The 13,180-nt window shown below is 39.9% G+C and overlaps 1 protein-coding gene across 2 annotated transcripts; it reads right to left on the bottom strand.

The window, feature by feature from the left end:
* Positions 1 to 783: 783 nt before the first annotated feature.
* Positions 784 to 12,243, bottom strand: tmed7.S (transmembrane p24 trafficking protein 7 S homeolog). 2 transcript variants are annotated; one of them, XM_018244303.2, is made up of 4 exons: positions 12,085 to 12,243; positions 10,052 to 10,258; positions 2,024 to 2,269; positions 784 to 1,348 (listed from the first exon to the last, which is right to left on the bottom strand). In XM_018244303.2, the coding sequence occupies exons 2-4, from the start codon at positions 10,241 to 10,243 to the stop codon at positions 1,112 to 1,114; spliced, it is 675 nt and encodes a 224-aa protein (XP_018099792.1). In that variant the 5' UTR covers positions 10,244 to 10,258; positions 12,085 to 12,243; the 3' UTR covers positions 784 to 1,111. The 2 variants fall into 2 exon arrangements, with proteins under 2 accessions (XP_018099792.1, XP_018099793.1); XM_018244304.2 differs by lacking the exon at positions 12,085 to 12,243 and adding an exon at positions 11,876 to 12,031.
* Between the last annotated feature and the right edge of the window lie 937 nt (positions 12,244 to 13,180).

The following is a 13,180-nucleotide window of genomic DNA, read 5'->3' as shown; positions in this document are numbered from 1 at the left end:
AATTTCCCAGCTGCCCTCAGTCATGTGATTTGTGCTCTGATAAACTTCAGTCACTCTTTACTGCAAATTGGAGTGATATCACCCCCCCCCCCAGCAGCCTAACAACAGAACAATGGGAAGGTAACGAGATAGCAGCTCCCTAACACAAGATAACAGTTCCCTGGTAGATCTAAGAACAACAACAACTAATAGTAAAAGCCAAGTCCCACTGAGACTGATTCAGTTACATTAAGTAGGAGAAATAACAGCCTGCCAGAAAGTAGTTCCATCCTAATGTACTGGCACAAGTCACATGACTGGGACAGCTGGGAAACTGACAATATGTCTAGCCCAATGTCAGATATCAAAATTGAATATAAAAAAAATCTATTTGCTCTTTTGAGAAATGGATTTCAGTGCAGAAGTTTGCTGGAGCAGCATTATTAACTCATGCATTTTGAAAAAAAACAGTACCCCTTTAAGCATGATGGCAGTTGTGAGAAGGGTTTTCCTGGAGACGAAAATTTCACAGCTGAAAGAAGACATGCACATTTAGTGGGGCCTGAGCAAACCTCCTGTCTACAGCAATGTAGTCTGAAAGAATAACATACGTGTTACCATTTGTTCAGGGTAACACTATCAGAAGCCTCAGTGTGGAAAAGCTCGTCTGACTATGGAGAATGTAAATGGGATACGTTTATATTGAAACAAAAATTAATTAGGTTGGGCATTCAAAAACTAAACTGCTAATATAATGAGAATTTCGGAGTATGTGGGACTAATAAATAAGAGCAGACAGAAGTATTCTTGAGAAATTGACAATATATTAACCTTAAGAGTTAAATGTTTCACATGGAAATCAAAGTTTAAAAATAAAAAAATCCCCAAAACGGTTCAAATAAAAGTTACCACCCTTTCAAAAAAAAAAAAATAATAATTAAAAAAAACAACTTTTTTTTTTTTTTTTTTTTTAAGGGCCAGCTACAGTGGAGTCTAAAAGGTAAAATATAGTTTTACCAATATATACAGTTCTTTACTTACAGGTAACCAGGAACAAACATCAAAAAAAAAAAAAAACCTTTGCAGTTGGGTGCAAATAGTATTGTAAGCAGGGCATCCTGAGAAACATTGGTTATGATCCAACGCGGGTTGTAGTGGTTCTTTTATCAGAGAAGAAGCTTTTCAGCAAGAATACTTGTCCGATGCTTACAACAAGAAGGATAATAGCCTCCCCTACAGACCAATAGGCTACTCTGCTATTCAGATCTTCGGCCCTGCTGCGTCCCTGCGCCTCTCTAAGTCGAAAATGTGTCTGATAATCAATTACAGACTTCAGTGCCTCATGGATGGAAACGCAGGAAGATTCCATCTGCCAAAATAAAAGGTCCAAGGAATTAAACATAAATCAGACATAAAAAAGATAAATCTCCACATGCACACCCAACTGAAACACTAGGGGGCGGATTTTTTTTATGGTTAAAACTAGTCAAATTCGACTAGGGAATTATCCAAACTCGATTTGAGTTTTTTAAAAAAAATTTGAATTCGATTTTCGAAATTTATCATACTCTGGCCCATTAAGAATTTGACTATTCGTCACCTAAAACCTGTTAAATAGCTGTTTAAGTCAATGGGAGAGGTCCAGGGATCAATTTGGAGCTTTCCTAACATTCAAGTTCTTTTCGGGGGGGGAAAAAACTCGAATAGAGTTTGATCGAAACGGAATCGAAATTGATTAGAGTTTTCGGGTTGTTTAAATTCGTTCGAGTTTAAATAATTCGATTTTATTAATACATTTAGGCAAGTCGAATTGCAAATTCATTGGAAATTAAGGGAGATTAAAAAAACATGAATTTGAATTCGACCCTTGATAAATGTCCTCTAGGGGTCACTCAGTGTTAATAAGTACATTCATGAATGCTTTCCTGCATCAAAATATACAACAAATATTAGGAATGCTAAATTTTGCCAAATCTGAATGCTCAAAGTCACGTGACTTTGAAGGTCTGGAAATAAACCAGCAAAACAGACATTTACCACTTACCTGAGTAAGAGCAGTAGCCCGGTTCTCATTGGGGAAAAGAGGAGGGTCATCTCCAACCTGGAAATCGAAGTAGACTGTCTTGTGTGTGAATGTGGAGAATTCATTGCTGAAACAAAACTTGTAGGTCCCATTGCGGGTTGCAGTAAAGGTAAAACTGTCATACTGCTTCTTCATCTCTTTGTACAATACATTTCCATCAGGATCCTCTAGTCTGCAGTCCACATCATAATGCCCACCAGTGATCACCTGCCAAAAGGAGACACAAAAGAACTTTCAGTGAAGATTATAATGATAATGCTTTAAAAGAAGCACAGTGGTGCTTGAACGTTTGTGTGTGAACCCTTTAAAATCATCTAAATTTTTATATGAACGTGACCAAAAAAATGTATCTGATTTTTAAACAAGCCCTAAAAGTCGAAGAAAACCTAGTTAAACAAATCAAATGAAACGCAAATGGTTATATTTGGTCATTGTGGAGATGTGAATTCATGTGAAATGCTTCGATCTGTTTGTAATGTGTGATAAAGTCTGTTACACTGGTTTTAATGCAAGGGTTCACATGGACTGTCAGACCTATTTTGGGTGAATGGGGTAATTCCTTTCTGTCACTTTTCCTGCTCTCCATTAGGCTGGCCACCTAATACGCTTTTCATTCTTTACTCTGAATCTGCCAGCAGCTGTGAACAATGCATTTAATTAAGATAGTTTGTGTTAGAAACCTTAAATGTATTTAAATGTGTGTAAGGTAAATGCTAGAAAAGGGGTCCCCTACCTTTTTCACCCGTGAGCAACATTCATGTGTAAAAAGATTTGGGGAGCAACACAAGAATGAAAAATGTTCCTGGGTGGTGCCAAATAAGGGTGGTGATTGGCTATTGGTAGCCCCTATGTTGACTGGCAGCCTAAAGGAGACTCTGTTTGGCAGTACATCTGTTTTTTATGCAGGTAAAAGCCTGGAATTCAAGCACCTGCTTTGAGGCCACTGAGAGCAATATCCAAGGGGTTGGGGAGCAACTTGTTGCTAACGAGCTACTGGTTAGGGATCACTGTGCTAGAGCATTTAGGGGGTTATGTAATAAAAGGCTTTATGTTTGCCCAGGAGCAGTAACCAATAGCAACCAATCAGCAGGTAGAATTTACTGGTCACCTGTTCAAAAGCAAACATCTTATTGGTCGCTATGGGTTACTGCAACTAGCAAACTTAAGGTGGCCATAGACACACAGATCCGATCGTACAAATTGAGGATTCGTACGATTTTCAGATTGTGTGTGGCGTGTGCCGACATCTTTCGCCCGGCGGAGATCGTCGTTTGGTCGATCGGTCAGGTTTGATTTTGACCCAACCAATCCCGCCGGAGCTCATGGCACATCGTAATCTGATTGTTCGGCCATACGGCCGAACAATCAGATTACCCCCGATATAGCCATGCCTGTTAATGGCATATCGGGGAAAGATCCGCTCGTTTGGCAACATCGCCAAACGAGCGGATCTTTGCATCTATGGCCACCTTTAGTGCCTTTTATTACATAAGGGGGATAGAGTATTGGAAATTTAATGCATTTTGCATTAACTATATAGCTGTGGAAGATTTTAAAAAAAAAAACCAGCTTAATAGCAAGTGCAGTTTTAAAATTGTAGGTATTTCCATAGCTGTGATGCACCTGGGTGTGGAGCTTGCACCTCTAAGGGTAGGACTCGACGAGTCCTACCCTTAGAGGCAGGCCAGCAGCACTTCCTGAAATTTAAAGGGAATGCTGCAGTGCACTGTGGCAGTTCTTACTCCTATACAAGTCTGGAGGGATGTGCAAGCAGAGAGTCATTTGTAAAGTTGGAAGTGCTGCTTCTAAGAACTGCTGTATGATGTAAATACCAGGTTTTATTTTCTTTTTTGTATCAGTCTGCTTTGCAAGTCTCTGAACTGTGTTAAACAAGAGTCTTGCTTATTGGTTTTTTTATGGAGGTCTGCAAAATAAAATAAACCTCTAATTATTTCATCAAGACAAGAGTACTTTCATGTATTTATTGAAAAAAATGATCCAATAACATATCTGTGTGAGGCAAAACAAAAGTAATTGAATCAGTATTCATTTACTTTTGCTCAATGTGAGGTGACCCCCCTGGTGCAGCAAAAACTGCAACTAAATTTTTGCTGTAACCGATGATCAGTCCTGCACATTTTAATTCATTCCTCCATACAGAACAGTTTCTGCTCTTGGATGTTGGTGGGTTTCCTCACATGAAACACTCACTTTAGGTCTTTCCCCAACACTTCATTTAAATATCGTCAGGACTTTCACTTGGACATTCCAGAACATTCACTTTATTCTTCTTCAACCATTCTTTCGTAAAACAACTTGCATGTTTAGGATCGTTGTCTTGCTGCATGACCCACCGTCTCTTAAGATTCAGCTCACTGACAGATGTCTTGACACTTTCCTTTAGAATTCTCTGATATAATTCACAATTCATTGTCCATCAATGATGTCAAGCAGCCACAAACCAGATCACTACCCCCCCCCCCCACAAAGTTTCACAGATGGGATATAGTTTTTATGCTGGAATGCAAAGAAAAAGTTCTATTTTGGGTTCATCTGCCCATAAACCATTCTTCCTGTAACCCTCTAGTTCGTCCACATGATCTTTAGCAATCTGTAGACATTCAGAAATCTTTTTGGGGGAGAGCTTTCTCCTTGCTACCCTGCCATACACACCATTGCTGTTCAGTGTTCTCCTGATGGTGGACTCATGAATATCAACAATCGCCAATGCGAGACAGGTCTTCAGTTGCTTAGAAGTTACCCAGGGTTCCCTTGTAACCTCTCAGACTTTAGCCGCCTTGCAGTTGGAGTTATATTTGATGGTCAACCACTTCTGGGTAGGGTAACAACGGCCTTGAATTTCCTCCACTTCCAATCTATCTGTCTAGCAACAACAACTAGTCTGGGCAACAACAACTTTTTCTGAGGTCCACAAGACACCTACTTTGTTGCGCGTGTGATCAGGTTTTGCTGGATCCTCTTCTTTAAAATAAAACAGGGTCTCTCACTCACACCTTATTGTCATCCCACTGACTGAAAACACCAGACTCTGATTTCACCGATCAAAATATATGATAATCCTAAGGATTCACTTCCTTTTGCCACATGCAGATGTTATTGGATCATTTTCTTGTCCCAATAAATACATGACCAAATATAATCATTTTTGTTTCATTTATTTAATTAGGTTTTCTTCATCTACTTTTAGGACTTCTTAATGTCTACTTTTGACATTAAGAAAAATAATTTTGCTTTTAAACAATGTATTGCGGCGCATGTCAAAAATTTTTGATGCCCATAGACTTGTGCGGCGGCAAAATTTTGCCATCGGCGCATTTTTGGCGAAAAGAAACAGGTTAAGTTCGCCCAAGCCTAGTCAATGACTAAATTGATTCTAAATTGATACATTTGTTATCTTCCCTTCTGAGCAGAATTCCTGAGTTTCAGTAAAGGCAGCTGTTAGAATTGATACAATAGTTGATAATATTCCACAGATGCTGCTGTGAAATGCATCAACTAAATGTAGCAAATTGTAACAGTTCAGAATGCTCCTGAATTACTGAGCAGCCAGACAAACACCAGAGAGGAACATTCAACTTTAAATTTGAAAAAATGGTATAAAATAAAAGATGGAAAGCAATTGAAAAAAACATTTGTTTATGATGAACAATCTGAAAACAACTCATAGAAATGTTTGGAAGGTGAAGGTCCCCTATAAAAAAAACAAAATTGGCACATACCCTCTTTCTTGAGATCATTGTCAAAGGGTATGTACCCGTGCTGGTCCTGTGTACAGTACTGTTGTGTAAAGTTCATTGTCCACCCAAGCACTTGATGCATTACAACTGCACATATTCCTCTGGCTATTTGTAGTTATATTGTGGGTTCATGTAGCAATGAATGATGTTTGGTAAAAACTATGTTGTTGCTTAGAAACAACTATATCATTTCATATATTGTATGTCATTTCTTGTACAAGCCTATAACATTGCTTGAAGGAGGAACAGTAACACCAAAAAGTGTTTTAAAATAATGAAAATATAATGTACTGTTGCCTTGCAAAGGTACAACTGTAGTGTTTGCTTCACAAAACTCTAATATAGTTTATATAAACAAACTGCTGTGTAGCCATGGGGGCACAAAATACATATAGTCAACTACAAGAGGTCCTCTGCACTCAACCCATTATCAATATATTTAAGACAGAGACATTTTGTGCATACTGCTACTAAAAAATGCCTTACCCTTTAAACAACACAGGGATTGTTTTCCATATATTGAAATATATTTAAGCTGGCCAACTACGTCAAAGTCATCCCATATCTGGCCAGTCCTACGCTTAATTTTCATCTGATTCATTAAGAATTCAATTGCTTAATTATACATTTTACCAAGGGACTAAGTTTTACCTGCAACTTACTAGCTGTTTTCAAAGTAAAACTCCCAAACTTGGCTGCCCTTTTATTAGACACCAGTGGGATCACCTGACTATAGCTGGAAAGGGTGGGAGCTGGAAGGGTGGCCAGCTTAAATATATTGCAATATATGGACAAACAATCCCTGTGTTGTTTAAAGGGTAAGGCATCTTTTAGTAGCAGTATGCACAAAATGTCTCTGTCTTAAATATATTGATAACGGGTTGAGTGCAGAGGACCTCTTGTAGTTGACTATATGTATTTTGTGGTCACAGCCTCATTGCACCCCCGCCTAATGGTTTTAAAAAATAGTGGTGAGCACAACTTTCCCTTGTTTGTTATAGTTCTACAGGAGCAGTGACCAGCTCCATGTTGTAGCTCCCACCCTTCCCAGCTATAGTCAGGTGATCCCACTGGTGTCTAATAAAAGGGCAGCCAAGTTTGGGAGTTTTACTTTGAAAGCAGCTAGTAAGTTGCAGGTAAAACTTAGTCCCTTGGTAAAACGTATAATTAAGCAATTGAATTCTTAATGAGTCAGATGAAAATTAAGCGTAGGACTGGCCAGATATGGGATGACTTTGACGTAGTTGGCCAGCTTAAATATATTGCAATATATGGACAAACAATCCCTGTGTTGTTTAAAGGGTAAGGCATTTTTTAGTAGCAGTATGCACAAAATGTCTCTGTCTTAAATATATTGATAATGGGTTGAGTGCAGAGGACCTCTTGTAGTTGACTATATGTATTTTGTGGTCACACCCTCATTGCACCCCCGCCTAATGGTTTTAAAAAATAGTGGTGAGCACAACTTTCCCTTGTTTGTTATAGCCATGGGGGCAGCCATTCAAAGCTGAAAACGGAGAAAGACACAGGATGAATAGCAGATACGATGTGTATTACACAATGGGATTCTGCATAACTTAACTATTATCTACTGTGTAGATAGCAAAAACACAAATTTTACCAGTGCAGGGCAACAGTATGTTATATTGTCAATCCTTTAAACACTTTAATTTTTTTGGTGTTACTGTACCTTTAAATTTTGAGAAGAAGCGAAGCACTCTTCTTAAAGAACTTTGCCATTCTTGTGTTAAAAAACAAACTTCAAAGATTTTTTTTTGTTAGCCCAGTCTAAGCTTGGAATTTCCCCACCCATCCAGAGACTGGTTAAGAGTTGGAGGCTTCAGATACTGCCCCATTCAATTGCTCTTGTGTTCTGCCAGTTTTTTGGATTCGCAAACCCCCGAATCCTTCGTGAAAGATTTGGCCGAATACTGAACCGAATCCGAATCCTAATTTGCATATGCAAATTCGGGGCGGAAGGGAAATTTAGTGACTTTTTGTCACAAAACAAGGAAGTAAAAGCTGTTTTCCCCCTTCACACACCTAATTTGCACATTGCAAATTAGGATTCCGATTCGGTTCAGTATTCGGCCAAATCTTTCACGAAGGATTCGGGGGTTTGCGAATCCAAAATAGTGGATTCGGTGCATCCCTAATTAATTTATAAGTTGTACAAACAATCCAAACAAATAAAACAAGACTGACTAGAATTCAGATACAACTGACAAATATAAAGAAGCTATGCTCTTTGCTTGTAATAGCATTGTATCTTGTAATAAATGTAACCATTATTATAAAATACAATGCATCAAGCCATGTAATTCTGTGTTATTCTAAATAAAATATATACAGCATGAATTAAAGAACAAACTGATTAGTAATTAATAGAGATAATTACTACATGGCAGCACAGAAACCAGTGCAACTAGCATCAGAATTTAATAATCAACATTGTAGCATCAGCTTATTTTACAGGTCAAACTAATTTTCTGCTTCATAATTTAAAACGACCCCTAAATTTAGCTTCTTTACAGCTTCTCAGAGCCCACTGAGCATGTGAGTGTCGCAGACACTTTCCAAGATGGTGACCCCCTGTGACAAGTTTGAAGTCCTGGATCATTGCTGCTATTGAGAAGCTGAAACTTTAGGCTGGTACATTAAGTATCAATATTCAGTATATGAATTATAGCATTTTAGCTATATACATTTTTAGGGTTTAGTTCTTCTTTAAAAGCCGAATACAGCTGTTACTGTGTGCCAATTGTGTTCTGTAGCAGAACCTCTGTCTTTATTCAGATCACATTTTGGCAAAAAACAAGAATGTTTAATCTGCTGAAATAAACAAAGAATGTATATTTGAGTATATAGTTTCTAGCAGTTTACTAAACCCTTAAAACGGCTGTTTCTAAATGCTGACAGGTTCATTTAGGAAACACCCAACTCTTGTCCAGATACGTAAGTGTTGGAGCAGACAAGCAGATTCAGGGAGATTTAGTCGCCTGGCGACTAATCGCCTTTTCTGGGTTGGAAAGTCCGAAGTCACCCGAAGTTTCCTCGTGAGGCAACTTCGGAAATCGAAGCGCCACGAGTGTATTAGCGCAGGCAATTCTTCATTCAAGCATACGAAAGGCAGACAGAAGGCAGTTCGGGGGAAATTGTCACCACGCAGAAGAGGCTATTAGTCGCCAGGCGACTAAATCTCCCCGAATCTGCTAGTCTGCCCCAACCCTCAAAGAGAAAAACATGAAAGTGTACCTACTTTTAATAGACAAATAATCACATAATCCTTGAATCTTTTCTTTGGTGTAACCAGTTTGACTGGTTAATCTCAAACAGAATTAATGACTGTTGCTAATAGAGCTGAATATGCAAAGGCCAGCTCAGCAGTTGCTGCATGACTGTGCTAATAAAACTTACAGTTCTTGGGAATGAATTAGCTTTGTGAGAGCTCAACAATACTAGAGGAACTGTAAGAGTGGGGATTCTGTGCCACCGTTCTATTGCAGGCACTTCTTTTTTGTACTTTTTTTTTGCAGTTTTTACAATTAAATATGTCCGTACCATCGCTCTGTTTGCTCAATTGCAACACCTTTAGAGGGTAATAATTTCCACATGTTCATACTTATTCAAAGAGATGCAATTATTGCATTTCATTTAATTGTGCAAACACTCTTACATTGCACTGTGCTGTACTTGCTTTAACATAAAAGAACATTTTTTCCTAAAATGTACTTTAATAGTTGGGTTTAATTTGGGTGCTCCCTCCTCCCTGAATCAGAAAGATAATACAGGTGTCTGTGGTCGTTTACCCCTTAAGTAGGTGCATGGCAGAATAAGAAATTTTATTGCAGCTTCTTTACTGAAGATGGAGTCTGAACAAAAAACGAGTAGAACATAGCCCTAAAGTATATATCTGCAGCCCCGTGCAATGCAATCACAACATATGGACGCAAACACCTAAATTTGCTAAAATCTATGGCATTCTGTGACAAAGATAGCCTTCTCAGGAAGTGTAAAGTAATGTGCACAAATAATCATTTCAGGCAAGTAGTTGATTACCTTTCCATAACAGGACTACTGCAACAATCAAACCTACCCAGTACAAATAGCTGGTATAGAACTGTACTTCTAAATCATACTTGCGTTCTAGAGAAGCACGAGTAACATAATTTACGCATAATAACAAAAGCAGGTAGAGGAGAAAGATTAAAAATGATTTTGTCTACATTACCTGAAATTCCAGTGTACACTTGGTTCCTTGAGTAATATCCTCATAGAAGCACTGTTTGGCATTATCAGGCAGCTCAAAAGTGAGTTCTGAGGCTCTGACACATCCGAAGCTGAACAACATGAAGGAGAGGAAAGACCACCACCTCAACTCCTTCATTAGACATTGCAGCCTCCACATGGTGCCCCTTTCCATAGCTTCAAGAACCAGCTAAAACAAAAATAAACATACAAAGAATGAACAAATGAAAAATGAAACATTATTAAAAAGTAGCTCTTTTGAGTACTAATAGAAAACAGAACCTGAACCTCCCCTAACAAGTTAGGATACATAGAAATTGGTATATGGTTTACACATGCACAACTCTAGCAAATCTACCAATAGGGAAGGAGGTGCAGAATATTATGTTGTATTGTAGGAAACAAAACTGATTTAATGTGAAAAAGAAAAGTGATTGACTTCTCGATAAGTGCGTCCCATTGGTATAAGTTTATACATTACAGATTTTGCTCAAAAATAAAATTGCATATTTGCTACAATCACTGGAAACAAGATCAGTATTTAACAGCGGCATAACCCTGCCATATGTGACTTCTGCAAGTAAAACAGGTTACACATTCTGCAGTTAAAAAAGAAAGTTCTACAGTTTGTTCATTGCATAGAAGTAAACATAATATTGAATACATGGGAAAAAAATATATTAAAGGGATACTGTTATTAAAGTTCCTGTAAATATCATAGGAACGTGTCAGTACCAAATATTTTCTGCACCCAGAATATTTTCCCTGAAAGCCTTGCTCTAGTAAAAACAGAAATATGTATTAGCTTCAGAAACACACATACAGTTTATATAAATGAGTTGCAGTGTAGCCATGGGGGCAGCCATTCAAAGTGGATAAATGAGAAAGGGCACAGGCTACACAGTAGATAACAGATAAGTGCTACAGTATACAATGGGATTCTTCAGAATGTATCTGTTATCTACTGTGTATCCTGTGGTTGAATGGCTGCCCCCATAGCTATAAATAGGGTTGCCACCTGTTAATAAAATTTCCACCGGCTATTGGTGGGGGAGGGAACAAAAGGGTGGGCCGTTATGTAAAAAGGGGCGGGTTGTGATGTAAAAAGGGGAGGGGCCACAATGCACAATGACCAGAAGGAGGCAAAAAGGTAATTTTTGAGTGGATTTGGGCCAGGCCAAGGGCTTTTGTAAGGGGTATTACAAATTTACCAGCAGCTACATTGCGGGTAAATTTGTAATACTGGCCCCGGCCAGATGGCAACCATAGCTACAAAGCAGTTTGTTTATATAAACTATAGTAGATTTTCTGAATCAACACTAGTTTTACCAGTGCTTAGCAACGCTACATTTCATTGTCATTCCTTTAAAACACTAATTTTTTTAAGTGTTACTGTTCCTTTAAGAATGGCTAAAGAATGTCCATCACCTACTGGCAAGATGCACCTCCATCCAATGCATACTGTATACGTGTAATAGCATGCAATGGATCTCAGACACACAATTCAGCACCACAGAGGAGAATGTCATAATGAGATATTCACAGGCTCTGCGGCAATTCTGTTTAGGACCCCATAAATCATGAGTGATGTGGCCTGTACATCAGGGACAGATTGAAGTGCGGCACAAACCATTATCCCATAGGAGCGTCTTGATTCCAGACCCCCAACAACTACAGGTTCAGTCACCCTCCCACTGTCACACACCGGTTGTTGAGCTGCTGATGTAGAGCAGACTGTGAGGATTCACGCCCATGGCAGGAACAGACAAGCAGTCTAAATAACTAGAATTCATTCAGTTCCACTCACGTCAAGCCAAAAAGCGTAAGCCAGTAGGGTTCTGTGCGACAAATACTAATTATGCCGCTAAATGCTTTGTGCGCGTCAGGCCTAGAAAGGAAGAAGCTGCCGTCCAAACAGGTATCCGATTGACATCACACTCTGCACCTGCCACACGGAGCCCGGGCCTCACAGCTTGGTCCCTGCACTAAAGCCCCCAACTCCCGGTAATGACTCACCGCGGCAATGTCCCGGATGTACGGATGACAAGCAGCTGCTGTTGGCGTGGCAGAGGAGGAGAATGACTGGGACAGAGGGAGAGAGACACAAAGCCGGAAACAGTAAGGTTGCCCCGGAAACGCTCAGCGCATTGTGTACGTGTTGGTTGGGGAAGACGCATGCGCACTAAGCGTAACATCCGGGGCACAGCTGGGTGGGGTTGTCAGGTGACCCTTGGAAAGGGGAAAAGAGAAGGTGCAAGTAGCGATAAGAAAAATAGGGATGTTGGTTGAGCCGAAGTGTTTGTACTACACGGGCACCGCCTTTATCGTTCATTAAACTAAACTAGCCGTGCAGAAAATGCAGTGCGCGTGCGTCAACTTTCTGTAACACGACAACTCCCACAATCCCTTTGTGCAAAGCATGAGTCTTCGTCAGCCAGAAACGTCGTCTGGTACTAGTGCAACAAATGCAGAGAGTTGCCCACGGAAAATGTGCATTTAGCTTAGAACAAGCACGCGTAGCCTGGGGCAAGGGCAGACTAGCATATTGACTGCTTCTCTGAAACCATACAGATACAGGAAGCCCCTGACTTCAGCACATCCGCTTTTTATTATTATTATTAACATGTATTTATATAGCGCCAACATATTGCGTAGCTCCCAAAACTGCCCTTTACTCCCTAACAACACTACCCCTGTTAGGGTCGGACGGTGGGGGGCGGGAACAAAAAGGGGCGGATAGTGATGTCAAAAGGGGTGGGACTGTGACGCAAAAGGTGGCGTGGCTACGGTGCCGATATTTTCAGATAGGGGACAAAGTCAGAAAAACTAAGATTACAGGGGATTGGGGGCAGGCTGAGGGGTCTTTTGAAGGGTATTACAAATTTACTGGCTGCTTCATTGCCGGTAAATTTGTAATACCGGCCTTGGCAGGTGTTTTACCGGCTAGGACAGTAAAATACCGGCCGGGTGGAAACCCTACCCCCGCCCCAAAACTGAACCCCCTTGTTACCTCCCAAACTGCCCCCTATTCCCTAACAACTCCACCCCCCCAAAACTGACCCCTACTTCCTAACAACAGCACCACCCCCCAAAACTGAACACCTACCAACCC

The sequence above is a fragment of the Xenopus laevis genome, chromosome 1S, assembly GCF_017654675.1.
Source record: "Xenopus laevis strain J_2021 chromosome 1S, Xenopus_laevis_v10.1, whole genome shotgun sequence".
NCBI classification, from domain to species: Eukaryota; Metazoa; Chordata; class Amphibia; order Anura; family Pipidae; genus Xenopus; species Xenopus laevis.
This window is presented reverse-complemented; position numbering and strand designations above follow the sequence as displayed.